The sequence below is a fragment of the Monodon monoceros genome, unplaced genomic scaffold, assembly GCF_005190385.1.
Source record: "Monodon monoceros isolate NGI ecotype Baffin Bay Population unplaced genomic scaffold, NGI_Narwhal_1 Super_Scaffold_15, whole genome shotgun sequence".
NCBI lineage: Eukaryota > Metazoa > Chordata > Mammalia > Artiodactyla > Monodontidae > Monodon > Monodon monoceros.
In genome coordinates, this window is record NW_021703771.1 from 37976760 (window position 1) to 37992180 (window position 15421).

Sequence of the window (15421 nt, forward strand, 5' to 3'; positions counted from 1 at the left end):
TTACCCTCACAATCTTAATTCCTTAGTGACAGCCCTTTCCTTAATGTCTTATATACCTCTTGAAACGAGGTGGCATTCCGTAAATGCAGCTTTTACCTTAACCAACTTCTTGGCGTTACAGCCCACAGTAATGTTTCTTCACCCTAAACATTTCCTGGAACTTTTGAGATCCTCTTCCAAGTAACTGCTACCTATTTCATAATCCACCTTTCCTTACTCATATTTCCAGATAACACAGAAAATTGCCTTAAGAGAACAAACTGACTTCACCTCAGACCCAGGTCCTACCCCATCTAACAATTTAAGATTTAAGAAAATTAGGATTTCCAATCTTGTTAGAAATAATTTTTCTTTATAATTACAACTACCATCCCTCAAAAACATTCTGTAAAAGTAATATAAGATTATAAAATATACTGGTATTGCTTAAGACAAGCAAAAAAAGTAAGCAAGCAAAGGAAAAACAACAATAGAAACCAAAACTATCATCAGAGGTATAACTCCAATTATTTAAACTTATAAGTCTTACTGCTTCATCATCCTTGCTTTGTTTTTCATCTTGCTCTCTATCAGAGTCTCTGTCACTACCATCATCTTTTTCACTTTGAGAGTCTCTATTGGTTTCTTCTTCCTCAGAGTCACTGCCTTTGTCAGAAACTTCTTCTTCATCTTCCTTTACTGCAGCTTCCTAAAAGGAAAAAGCAACCACAAAAGCTCTGAATGTCTCAATGAATATACCATTCTGAGTCCCTGAAACTAATTTACTGTCATTATAATTAAACTGGCTCAAGATTACAATTTCACTATTCATGCAGAATTTTAGAGAACTATAAACATTTTTATGTATAAATATGTGGGAGTCAGACTGAAGACTTTTAACATTTGGCTTATTTGTCTTTTTGTCAGTTATTTTATTCAGTCTTCATAGTTTGTAAAACAAAAATATTTTATTTCTATTCACAAAATATACTACCACAATGGCTAAGATGGCTCATCTTTCACAAACACCAATTATACAATATATTTTATTTGAGAAGGAGAAATGAGAAGTTTATAGTACTGCTTTGGGAATTTAATATCATCTTCAATAAGGAGTATAATGCAGTAAGGAAAGTCACTGTCCCAGACAAAATCCATTTCAAGAAGAAAAAGAATAGCAAATTAAATGCAATGAAAGTAGTAGTGAATAATACAGATCAGAATTCAATTAAAGAGAAAGCAGATATGCAAAAGGGAAACCCAAACAAAACCAAACATTGGTTCTTTAAAAAGATTAATAAAATTGATAAATTTTATTAGGCAAGACTGATCAAAGAAAAAAAGAGACAATACAGATTACCAATATTAGGAATAAAAGAGACATAACTACAGATCCAAAAGACATTAAAAATAAGGATATTATGAATAACTTTGTCAATAAATTTGACAACTTAGAGGAAATGGACAAAGTCCTTGAAAAACACAATTTACTAAAACTGATATAAGAAAAAAAGTGGAATATGTTAAATAAATGGACTCTACAATTAAATCCTTTTTCAAACTCCAAGCCCATATGGCTTCTCTAGGTAATTCTTCCAAATAAGAAACAACCCAATCTTATACACCCTTCCAGAAAAAAGAAAGAGAATAATCCCTAACTTGTTTAATGAGGCCAGCATAAACGTGATCCAAAACGTCACAAGAATATTACAAGAAAGAAGAATGACAAACCAATATTCTCTCATAAAAATAGATGCAGGAATCCTAAACAAAATATTACTAAATCCAGATAAATATTTTAAAAATACTATGTTATGAGCAAATGAGATTTGTTCCAGGAATACAAGGACAGTTTAAATTTTTTTAATTCATCAGTATAATTAGTCACATTAACAGAAAGGAGAAAAATCATACAATCATCTCATGATAAAAAACCAAACTGGGAATAGAGGGAACACCTCCTTAACCTGATAGAGAATATCTATAAAAACCCTATACCTAACGTCATACTTAGTGGTGAAATAATGTTTGCTTTCTCCATGAGATCAACAATAAGAAAAGGGTGACTGCCATCTTCACTTCTACTTCTAATCAACATTACATTGAAAGTTCTAGCCAGTACAGTAAGGCAGAAAGGAAGAAACCACATAAAGATTAAAGTAAAGCTGTCTTTATTCCCAGATGGCATGATTGTGTATGTAGAAAATCTTTTTATTTAAATACCTACAAATAGTTAGAATTACTGTCAATTCATCAAGAATCCTTGATATAAGGTAATATTTAGAAGGCAACTACACTTCTATACACCAGCAATAAACACTGAAGAATGAATTTTTTTAATGTTATTTGCAATAGCACTAGAAAGGATCAAACACACAGGAGTAAATCTAATGAAAGATGTGTCATATCCTCTGCCAATGGAAATCACAAAACACTGCTGAGAAAAATTAAGGAAGATCCAGTTAATAAAGATAAAGCATAATTATGAATAAAAAGAGTCAATACTGTTAACCTGTGAATTCTTCCCATACTGAACCACAGAGTAAACACAATACCAATCTGAATTCCAGCAGCTTTTTTTGGGTGGAAATTCTCAAGCTTATTCTAAAATTTTAGCTGGAAATGCAAAGGACCTAAAATAGTCAAGACAATTTTGAAGAAGTAAAATAAGAGTTTGAGGACTTACATGACCATATTTTAAGAGTTAAAATAAAGCCACAATAATTAAGACAGTGTGGTACTGGCACAAGAAGAGACAAATAATCAGTGGAATGGACTAGAAAGTCCATAAACAGATTTGCACATATACACTTAATGGCAACTTTTTTACAACAAATCACTATTGCAATTCAGAGAGGAAAGAATGATCTTTCCAATAAATGGTGCTAAAATAAGTGGTCCATAATCCCAATCTCACACTATTGACAAAAATTTAAGATATAACAGAGCTAAATTTAACAAGTAAAATAATAATACTCATAGAAGAAAACAAAAACATCTTCCGTTCCTTGTGTCCTTGGGATAGGCAAAGATGTCTCTAACAGGACACGAAAGCACTAACCATAAAGACTGATGAAACAGACTTTATTAAAATTAAGAACCATCAAAAGCTCCATTAAGAGAGCTAAAAGGGACTCATATCCAGGATACATAAAGGAATCCTACAAATCCATAAGAAGAAAAACCCCAAAATAAAAGAGGATATCCAAATGGCCAGTATGTACATGAAAAGGTGCTCAATATCATTAGTCATCAGGTAAATAAAACCACACACAGGAAACACACACACACACACACACACACACACACACAGATACCACCACAAATCCATCACAGTGGCTAAAATAAAAAAGAACGGTAAAACCAAGTATTGGTGAGGGTGGAACGGGACTCATATTTTGTTGGTAGGACCAAAAAATGGTACAACTTCAGAAAATGCGCTCTTTCAACAAGTTAAACATACACCTATTTTACGACCCAGCAATTCCACTGCTAGGTACATACCCAAGAAAAATGAATGTCCACAAAATGACATGTACAAAAGCAGAACATCTTTATTCAGAATAGGCAAAAACTAGAAAAACCCATAATGTCCACCAATCACAGAACAGATAAATTGTGGTATATTCATATAATGGAATCTCTCTCTCTCTCTCTCTGTCTCTCTCTGTCTCTCACACACACACACACACACACACACACACACAGCTGCTGCTACACACTGTACAGATGAATGTCAAAGACACTATGTTGAATGAAAGCAGCCAAACAATTCCACTTACAGGAATTTTAAGAACAGGCAAAACTAATCTATGGTCCTAACAGTCAGAATAGTGGGGAAGGCCGTGGGGGTGGATGGAGGGGTCACTGACTGAGAAGGGTACAAGAGAGCCTTTTAGGGTGCTGGTAAGGTTTTATATCTTGATCTGGGTATCATGGGTACACACAATTGTAAAACTTCAGGAGCTGTACACATAAGATTTGAACATTTTAGGGGCTTCCCTGGTGGCGCAGTGGTTGAGAGTCCGCCTGCCAATGCAGGGGACACGGGTTCGTGCCCCAGTCCGGGAAGATCCCACATGCCGCGGAGTGGCTAGGCCCGTGAGCCATGGCCGCTGAGCCTGCACGTCCGGTGCCTGTGCTCCGCAACGGGAGAGGCCACAACAGTGAGAGGCCCGCGTACCGCGCAAAAAAAAAAAAAAAGATTTGAACATTTTAGTGTATGTTAGACCTCAATAAAGATGATAATAAAAATAATCTTTACATAAGATAATAAACTTACACTCCCAACGACTCCATTAGCCTGCTTTTGTTTCTGTTGCTTTGGTTGTGATAAGGGCACAGGTGTAGGTTTTTTTTTTAAAGGTTTCTTTTTTTTTGATTTAGCAGTTTTCTTGGGTCCTTTACTCTTCTGTTGCCATCCTCCTTTTGTTCTGTTCTTGTTAGTATCACCCTGCTGTAAATCACAACACACATGCACACTCAGAAGTTGTAGCACTAGTTTCATTTGGAAGTCATAGTAAATTTTAGATGGAAATGACTAAACTAATAAATGTTGTAGTAAAGTGAATTACTCTCCCACAGCAATATAAATCAGAGAACTAAACAAAACAGTTATTTCACCATGAAAGATAGATAGGAAAACTGAAGTTTTTACCCCATCTTCTGCTGGCTGTTCCTCTGCAGCACAGATGGACTGCTCCTTTTCAAATACTTCCTACAGGTAGCGAGAAGAAAAATATAAAGTCTGTCAACCTATATTTATCTTTCTGATAAAGCAAGCGTTCAATATATGTTATCAGTAAGTTTTTTAACGGCTGACAATTGCAGGGGGTGGGGACAAAACCATGGATAGACAGGAGACTCGAAGCAATTACTAAATGATGTATGTGTGCAAATTTAGCAATCACTAAATGATGCTTTAGAAGTTACCTTCTGAAATATCTCACATCTGTCTTGAATATATTTTGAGAAGTACATTCTACTTAAATTCATAAATGCAATGCCTTAAAATATGTAAACTCATGATAAGTGAGTCATATTTCATAATTTAAATTTTTACTTTTATTCTAATAGTAATAAGACATGACTATTTTAAAGTTATGAGAATTTGAATATATTACATTATTCTCTAACATTAAAACTTCATGAGACCAATATTAGTTTATTTATGATTTTAAGTGATATTGTTGATATAACTGATATAACTTAGATATAACTAAGAAGTGGAACACCAAATCTACATATCCTAAAGACATACCCACCCACCAAATAATCCATTTAGAATCAGTACAGAAGCTATAAATTTAGGATTTGAAATCCAGTAAGAATTTAGCAAGAATCTATACTAGAAGATGACAAGTGATATGGGTTGTGTTTCATAAACTCCCTAGAATTATTAAAACTAACAAGTGAAAACAATAACTGTTGGGCTCAAACTGTTGGCCTAATGCATCAGTCAGCAAACTACGGCTCACTGTCTGCTTTTTAAACAAAGTTTTATTAGAACACAACTAGGCCCATTTGTGAGTTCAGCAGTTGCTACAGAGACTGTATGGCCTGTAAAAACCGAACATATCAATTTTTTTAATTAATTAATTTATTTTTGGCTGCGTTGGGTCTTCGTTGCTATGCGCAGGCTTCCTCTAGATGCGGTGGGTGGGGGCTACTCTTTGTTTTGGTGCGCGGGCTTCTCATTGCTGTGGCTTCTTTTGTTATGGACCATGGGCTCGAGGAGCGCGGGCTTCAGCAGTTGTGGCTCGTGGGCTCTAGAGTGCAGGCTCAGTAGTTGTGGCTCACGGGCTTATTTGCTTCGCAGCATGTGGGATCTTCCTGGACCAGGGCTCGAACCCATTTCCCCTGCATTACCAGGTGGATTCTTAACCACTGTGCCACCAGGGAAGTCCTGAACATATTATTTAATAACTGGACCTTTATGGAAAAAGTCTGCCAGCCTCTAGCCTAATTCTATTATCTCTACTTCATTTCTTCACTTATTAGTTGGGTTCTAATGCTTAATTATGCTGAGATACAACTGATGCAAGAACTGAAAGATAAATACTTGATTCTTTCCCTTCCTCCAGGGCACTTTTGCTTTTTCTTTTACTAATTACCTGAGAAGTGTCAACAGCCCAAGGCCAATTTTGTGCTCATTTCTCAGGCTGGGAATTTCAAAGCCTGTAGGCAGTGTAAGTCTAGATTCTAAACCCAATCCTGGCCACTGGCTTAGAGCTTCCTCTTCTCCCAGGAGGCACCTCTCATTCAGAGTCCATGATACAAATGCTTCCTTACCACTTGCTACCATAAAATCAGTATCTTTGATTTGATATGTCCTACTACAAAATATGCTTTTCCTACCAGAGGTTCTAGACATGGGTTTTAAAGGTAGCATAGGTGGGCTTCCCTGCTGGCATAGTGGTTGAGTCCGCCTGCCGATTCAGGGGACACAGGTTCGTGACCCGGTCTGGGAGGATCCCACATGCCATGGAGCGGCTAGGCCCGTGAGCCATGGCCACTGGGCCTGTGCATCCGGAGCCTGTGCTCCGCAGCAGGAGAGGCCACAGCGGTGAGAGGCCCGCGTACCGCAAAAAAAAACACACACAAAAAAAAACAAAAACAAAACAAAACAAAACAAAAGGTAGCATAGGTTTCCTACAGATGCCAATAGATCTGAGTAGAATAGGCTAAAATCTACCACTGGCTGAATAAAACTGAGCTGAAATACTACAGTCTATTAAAAATGAGTTACAACTGTAGTTGAAACTTGGGAGTTATACTTGGCTTGGGAGGTAATATAAATATGTAACAGAAACTGAGAAAAACAAGATGCAGGAAACATATACATTATGACTGGATTTAATGAAAAAGAATGAGAAAACTACCAGTATACATATATATGCATGTACATATATGCACTGAAAAGGTCCAGATAGTAAACATGAGCATGGAGAAAGGTACAAAAAGATTTACACAAGACTGAATTCTGGTCATCTGGGTATGACAAGGAGGTTTCCTGAGGGAGCAGGAGTGAGATAAGGGATCCATGATAAAAATATCATTTAACTCTGTGGGTATTCATGCTTTAGGCTAGCTAAAGGTATGAGCTTCAAAACTGATGATCTCAGAGTGGTAGAATTTTAGGTGATTTTAATTTCTTCCTATACTTTTCTGCATTGCCTAAATTTTTTTCCCCACACAGCATGAATTTTTCACATAATTAGGGAAAAAAAGCTAATTTTACTGTACTTTTTAAAATAAAAATAAAAGGGAGTACATTCTCAAGAATTGACTAAAAAGAAGCAGGTAGAGGGCAGACAGCAGAAGCAAGAAGAACTACAATGCTGCAGCCTGTGGAAGGAAAACCACCTTCACAGTAAGACAGACAAAATGATAGGGCAGAGGACTTTGTACCACATGAAGGAACAAGATTAAACCCCAGAAAAACAACTAAATAAAGTGGAGATAGGCAACCTTCCAGAAAAAGAATTCAGAATAATGATAGTGAAGATGATCCAGGACCTTGGACAAAGAATGGAGGCAAAGATTGAGCAGATGCAAGAAATGTTTAACAAAGACCTAGAAGAACTAAAGAACAAACACCTAGAAGAATTAAAGAACAAACAGAGATGAACAATACAATAACTAAAATGAAGAATACACTTGAAGGAATCAATAGCAGAATAACTGAGGCAGAAGAACGCATAAGTGACCTGGAAGACAGAATGGTGGAATTCACTGCAGCACAACAGAATAAAGAAAAAAGAATGAAAAGAAATGAAGACAGCCTAAGAGACCTGTGGGACAACATTAAATGGGACAACATTCGCATTACAGGGGTCCCAGAAGGAGAAGAGAGAGAGAAAGGACTCGAGAAAATATTTGAACAGATTATAGTTGAAAACTTCCCTAACGTGGGAAAGGAAATAGCCACCCAAGTCCAGGAAGTGCAGAGAGTCCCAGGCAGGATAAACCCAAGGAGAAACACGCCGAGACACAAAGTAATCAAATTGACAAAAATGAAAGACAAAGAAAAATTACTGAAAGCAACAAGGGAAAAATGACAAATAACATACAAGGGAACTCCCATAAGGTTAACAACTGATTTCTCAGCAGAAACTCTACAAGCCAGAAGGGAGTGCCATGATATATTTAAAGTGATAAACGGGAAGAACTTAAAACCAAGATGACTCTACCCAGCAAGGATCTCATTCAGATTCGACAGAGAAATCAAAAGTTTTGCAGATAAGCAAAAGCTAAGAGAATTCAGCACCACCAAACCATCTCTACAACAAATGCCAAAGGAACTTCCCTAAGTGGGAAACACAAGAGAAGAAAAGGACCTACAAAAACAAACCCAAAACAATTAAGAAAATGGTCAGAGGAACATACATATCGATAATTACCTTAAACGTGAATGGACTAAATGCTCCAACCAAAAGACATAGGATCGCTGAATGGATACAAAAACAGGACTCATATATGTGCAGTCTACAAGAGACCCACTTCAGACCTAGGGACGCATACAGACTGAAAGTGAGGGGATGGAAAAAGATATGCAAACAGAAATCAAAAGAAAGCTGGAGGGCTTCCCTGGTGGCGCAGTGGTTGAGAGTCTGCCTGCTGATGCAGGGGATGTGGGTTTGTGCCCCGGTCCGGGAGGATCGCACATGCTGCGGAGCAGCTGGGCCCGTGAGCCATGGCCGCTGGGCCTGTGCGTCCGGAGCCTGTGCTCCGGCAGCGGGAGAGGCCACAGCAGTGAGAGGCCCACGTACGGGAACAAAAAAAAAGCAAGCTGGAGTAGCAATACTCATATCAGATAAAATAGACTTTAAAATAAACATTACAAGAGACAAGGAAGGACACTACATAATGATCAAGGGATCAATCCAAGAAGAAGATATAACAATTATAATTATATATGCATCCAACACAGGAGCACCTCAATACATAAGGCAACTGCTAACAGCTATAAAAGAGGAAATCGACAGTAACACAGTAACAGTGGGGGACTTTAACACCTCACTTACACCAATGGACAGATCATCCAAACAGAAAATTAATAAGGAAACACAAGCTTTAAATGACACAATAGACCAGATAGATTTAATTGATATTTATAGGACATTCCATCCAAAAACAGCAGATTACACTTTCTTCTCAAGTGCACACGGAACATTCTCCAGGATAGATCACATCTTGGGTCATAAATCAAGCCTCAGTAAATTTAAGAAAACTGAAATCATATCAAGCATCTTTTCTGACCACAATGCTTTGAGATTAGAAATCCATAACGGAAAAAAACGGAAAAAACACAAACACGTAGAGGTTAAACAATACATTACTAAATAACCAAGAGATCACCGAAGAAATCAAAGAGGAAATCAAAAAATACCTAGAGACAAATGACAATGAAAACACGATGATCCAAAACCTATGGGACGCAGCAAAAGCAGTTCTAAGAGGGAAGTTTATAGCTATACAAGCCTACCTCAAGAAACAAGAAAAATCTCAAATATAAACAATCTAACCTTACACCTAAAGGAACTAGAGAAAGAAGAACAAAGAAAACCCAAAGTTAGTAGAAGGAAAGAAATCATAAAGATCGGAGCAGAAATAACTGAAATAGAAACAAAGAAAACAATAGCAAAGATCAATAAAACTAAAAGCTTGTTTTTTGAGAAAGTAAACAAAATTGATAAACCATTAGCCAGACTCATCAACAAAAAGAGGGAGAGGACTCAAATCTGTAAAATTACAAATGAAAAAGGAGAAGTTACAACGGACACCTCAGAAATACAAAGCATCCTAAGAAACTACTACAAGCAACTCTATGCCAATAAAATGGACAACCTGGAAGAAATGGACAAATTCTTAGAAAGGTATAACCTTGCAAAACTGAACCAGGAATAGAAAATATGAACATACCAATCATAAGTAATGAAATTGAAACTGTGATTAAAAATCTTCCAACAAACAAAAGTCCAGGACCAGATGGCTTCACAGGTGAATTCTATTAAACATTTAGAGAACAGCTAAACACCCATCCTTCTCAAACTCTTCCAAAAAATTGCAGAGGAAGGAACATTCCCAAACTCATTCTATGAGGCCACCATCACCCTGATACCAAAACCAGACAAAGATACTACAAAAAAAGAAAATTACAGACCAGTATGAGTGATGAATATAGATGTAAAAATCCTCAACAAAATACTGGCAAACAGAATCCAACAACACATTAAAAGGATCATACACCATGATCAAGTGGGATTTATCCCAGGGATGCAAGGATTCTTCAATATATGCAAATCAATCAATGTGATACATCATATTAACAAACTGAAGAATAAAAACCATATGATCATCTCAATAGATGCAGAAAAAGCTTTTGACAAAATTCAACACCCATTTATGATAAAAACTCTCCAGAAAGTGGGCATAGAGGGAACCTACCTCAACATAATAAAGGCCATATACGACAAACCCACAGCAAACATCATTCTCAATGCTGAAAAACTGAAAGCATTTCCTCTAAGATCATGAACAAGACAAGCATGTCCACTCTCACCACTATTATTCAAAATAGTTTTGGAAGTCCTAGCCACGGCAATCAGAGAAGAAAAAGGAATAAAAGGAATACAAATTGGAAAAGAAGAAGTAAAACTGTCACTATTTGCAGATGACATGATACTATACATAGAGAATCCTAAAGATGCCACCAGAAAACTGCTAGAGCTAATCAATGAATTTGGTAAAGCTGCAGGATACAAAATTAATGCACAGAAATCTCTTGCATTCCTATACACTAATAACAAAAGATCAGAAAGAGAAATTAAGGAAACAATCCCATTCACCACTGCAACAAAAAGAATAAAATACCTAGGAATAAACCTACCTAGGGAGACAAAAGACCTGTACCTGTACTCAGAAAACTATAAGACACTCATGAAAGAAATCAAAGATGACACAATCAGATGGAGAGAGATACCATGTTCTTGGAGTGGAAGAATCAATATTGTGAAAATGACTATACACCCCAAAGCAATCTACAGATTCAATGTAATCCCTATTAAATTACCAGTGACATTTTTTACAGAACTAGAACAAAAAATCTTAAAATTTGTATGGAGACACAAAAGACCCCAAGTAGCCAGAGCAGTCTTGAGGGAAAAAAACGGAGCTGGAGGAATCAGATTCCCTGACTTCAGACTGTACTACAAAGCTACAGTAATCAAGACAATACGGTACTGGCACAAAAACAGAAATATATATCAATGGAACAGGATAGAAAGCCCAGAGATAAACCCACACACCTATAGTCAACTGATCTATGACAAACGAGGCAAGGATATACAATGGAGAAAAGACAGTCTCTTCAATAAGTGGTGCTGGGAGAACTGGACAGCTACACATAAAAGAATGAAATTAGAACACTCCCTAACACCATACACAAAAATAAACTCAAAATCGATTCGAGACCTAAATGTAAGACTGGACACTATAAAACTCTTAGAGGAAAACATAGGAAGAACACTCTTTGACATAAATCACAGCAAGATCTTTTCTGATTCACCTCCTAGAGTAATGGAAATAAAAACAAAAATAAACAAATGGGATCTAATGAAACTTAAAAGCTTTTGCAAAGCAAAGGAAACGACAAACAAGACAAAAAGACAACCCTCAGAATGGGAGAAAATATTGGCAAATGAATCAACGGACAAAGGATTAATCTCCAAAATATATAAACAGCTCATGCAGCTCAATATTAAAAAACAAACAACCCAATCAAAAAATGTGCAGGGGCTTCCCTGGTAGCGCAGTGGTTGAGAGTCCGCCTGCTGATGCAGGGGACACGGGTTTGTGCCCCAGTCCGGGAAGATCCCACATGCCGCGGAGTGGCTAGGCCCGTGAGCCATGGTCGCTAAGCCTGCACATCCGGAGCCTGTGCTCCAAAACAGGAGAGGCCACAACAGTGAGAGGCCCGCGTACCACCAAAAAAAAAGGGCAGAAGACCTAAACAGACATTTCTCCAAAGAAAACATACAGATGGCCAAGAAGCACATTAAAACATGCTCAACATCATTAGAGAAATGCCAATCAAAACTACAGTGAGGTATTACCTCACACCAGTAAGAATGGGCATTATCAGAAAATCTACAAACAACAAATGCTGGAGAGGGTGTTGAGAAAAGGGAACCCTCTTGTACTCTTGGTGGGAGTGTAAATTGATACAGCCACTATGGAGAACAGTATGGAGGTTCCTTAAAAAACTAAAAATAGAATCACCATATGACCCAGCAATCCCACTACTGGGCATATACCCAGAGAAAACCATAATTCAAAAAGACACATCCACCCCAATGTTCATTGCAGCACTATTTACAATAGCCACATGGAAGCAACCTAAATGCCCATCGACAGACGAATGGATAAAGAAACTGTGGTACATATATACAATGGAATATTACTCAGCCATAAAAAGGAACGAAATTGGGTCATTTTTGAGACGTGGATGGATCTAGAGAGTGTCATACAGAGTGAAGTAAGTCAGAAAGAGAAAAAGAAATATCGTATATTAACACATATATGTGGAACCTAGAATAATGGTACAGATGAACTGCTTTGCAGGGCAGAAATAGAGACACAGATGTAGAGAACAAACGTATGGACACCAAGTGGGGGAAAGTGGCGGGCAGGGGGGGTGCTGGTGGTGGTGGGATGAACTGGGAGATCGGGATTCACATATATACACTAATATGTATAAAACAGATAATAAGAACCTGCTGTATAAAAAAATAAAATTCAAAAAAAAGGAGGTAATGAAATTCTCAACAATAATCAATAATTAATCTCTGTATAACACTTTACAATTTAAGAATGATACCCACACGACCTTGTAATTATAATGTTTTATAGGGAATTAACAAATCATCAGAGGAAGAATTAATGTATTTTTCAACTGTGTGTGTGTGAAAAACTAATGTGAAAACTATAAAAATTAATTTAAAATTTCAAAACAGCTAACAGAAACTGCAAAATTACATTTGCAAATCTACAACAGTTTTGACTTTGAGAATGTATAACTTAGAGTGAGAGAATATAAAAGCCTTAACACATAATTCTTAAAGCATAAAACTACAGACTACTTACTGCCATTGTTTGCCTTGTCAATTTAACCAACACTGTAACTAAGGATCCTACTGTGATGTTGTTGCTATCTTCATCATCCAATACTATAAGATAAAAGAAAAATAAATAAATAAAAATCAAGCTCTATGTCAAGGCAAACAGCAAAACAACTTATTCAAATCAATCTGGTATTTCAGTATTTCAAACATACAGAGTTTTAAACCTACTAAATAAAAAATAATTTATTGACTACGTACTCTGTAAAAAGCTCTCTAGTAGATGCCTTCAACAATGTACCCATTTAATCCTTAAATCAGCTCTATGAAGCATTATTATTATTTCTTTAAAGAAGATACTGAGGTTCAGAAATAAAGTAAAATGCCCAAGGTCACAAAATGGCTATATCGACACTGCCAAGTTTCAAACCCAAGTCTTTTAAAACAGAGTATGTTAGGACTACAACAGCTTTCTCTCACAGTGATATAAAAATAGGATTCTGTCACTCTATTAAATTGTGCAAACTTTATACTCACAAGATCTTACCTATATGAACAAATGCGTGCCTGTAAGAATAAAATAATTAAAACTAGTATTCTGAGCAACAGTAAAGATATTTTAAGGCAAGAACTTGAAAATATTGTTTATATTAAAAAACACTTTAAAAACATTTTTTGCAATTGTGTAATTTTTTAAAACCACATTTGCCACACACAACCCCAAAAGTCTAACAATAAAATAAACTTAACTACAAGCCCTTTAAAAACAGAAACCATTCCTAACACATCCTTGTATTCTTGGTCCCACAAGAATGTTTTCACAATGGCAACTTAGCAAATGTCAAAGCTCAGAACAATGTCACAATGAAGGAATGGAGCAGAATAATCTCTAATTCTGTCACCATACTAAGATACTATATTCGGCTCTAAAATGGGAACTCACAGGACAATTATGTAGGTAGAAAAATAATCTCCATTTTTTTTCACTCCAAGCAGACAAAGACAGAAGTCAAGAAAAACACATGAAATGTGGCACAGAGCATGGTGATTTTCAAGATTTAATTAATATAAACAAATTAGGTCTTTTAAAAATTAATTTTAGAACTAAGCAGGTATCTTATACTAACAATAGATATATTTCAAATATCCTTCATTACATCTAGAAATCTCTTTCATTCTTTGAAAAGTTAAGATCTTCTTGAAAGCTGAACTACAGAACAGAAGCATCCTCAAACCTAAGCCCATTAGGAGGATAATAAAAGTAGGGTTCTCAAAACTAATAAGTATACAACATCTTCCATATTAAATGAAGTGTTTTGAGGGCCTTGAGCCAAATAAACAAAAGCCAATCTATCAAAAGGGAAGCAATGGGAAACCTCCCACTTACCCTGTGATTTTATGTCCATGGTCACATATGGGAAACTCCCAAGGACAGCCATAACCTCTTCATACTTTTCATCTTCAAGGAAGTGCAATAGATTGTGACGATCTGATTCTTTTAAACTCACCAAATCCTGGATAGTCTTAATTTTGTACTAAATTTAAAAAGAGAGAGAAAGAAAATAAATCCCAAAGTCATATAACTTTACATAAAAGGAAAATTATTAGCATGTTTACCAAAACAAAATCCAAAAACTTTTAGAAAAATGTTAAGATTATATACATTTCAAAGCAGAAAATACAACTTCACTGCATTTCATGGCCTTTTTCTCCAAGGAAATTTAAGAATTTTTTTTATTACAAAGTTAATACACAGCTACTTTTTTTTAATTAGAAAAAAATAAAGTTAGAGGAAAAAAATAATAACATTCATATAAACTCCTGACCCAAGCAAGAATGACTGTCATTTGATTTGTTCAGTTTGCAGACCTTTATTTTTAATTTTAATGATAAAAACCTTTAAGAGTATGAATTTATGTCCAAGTAATAGCTGCATGCACCCTTAAGTTTTACTAAGCAATACTCTCATTTTTGTTATTTTCTAAACACAGCTATCTGTTATTGCAGTAAAACCCAGCCTGGCTAAATGGATACTCAGGAGAGGGTTTTTTAATTTCTGAGTATTTGGTGCCAGTTATTAATTTTTACTTCCACCGATAGGGATTAGCTCATGAGGCATGTGAAATACCTGCTTTTGAATTCTGAAGTTTACAATTATGACTTAAAATGTGATCAAATTTATAAGAGTAACACACTTCCTCGAAAGGAGAGAACTCTGATGCAAATTTCTAATATGTATTTATTAGTTCTGCCTTAACACTATCAAATCCAATGTCTATCTTCTGCCTACTTTGTCTAATATCAATACATACAAAGCAATG

General features: G+C 36.1%; 1 protein-coding gene across 1 annotated transcript in view; it reads right to left on the minus strand.

Moving 5' to 3' along the window:
* The window catches only part of SEC63 (SEC63 homolog, protein translocation regulator), a 68925-nt gene that overhangs the window by 12479 nt on the left and 41025 nt on the right, over positions 1-15421 (minus strand). Inside the window, exons 13-17 of the mRNA XM_029223943.1 lie at positions 14488-14635; positions 13126-13208; positions 4637-4696; positions 4262-4435; positions 530-688 (exon numbers count right to left, since the gene is read on the minus strand). Of these exons, the coding sequence (XP_029079776.1) occupies positions 530-688; positions 4262-4435; positions 4637-4696; positions 13126-13208; positions 14488-14635 (624 nt within the window). The remainder of the gene's footprint in view (positions 1-529; positions 689-4261; positions 4436-4636; positions 4697-13125; positions 13209-14487; positions 14636-15421) is intronic.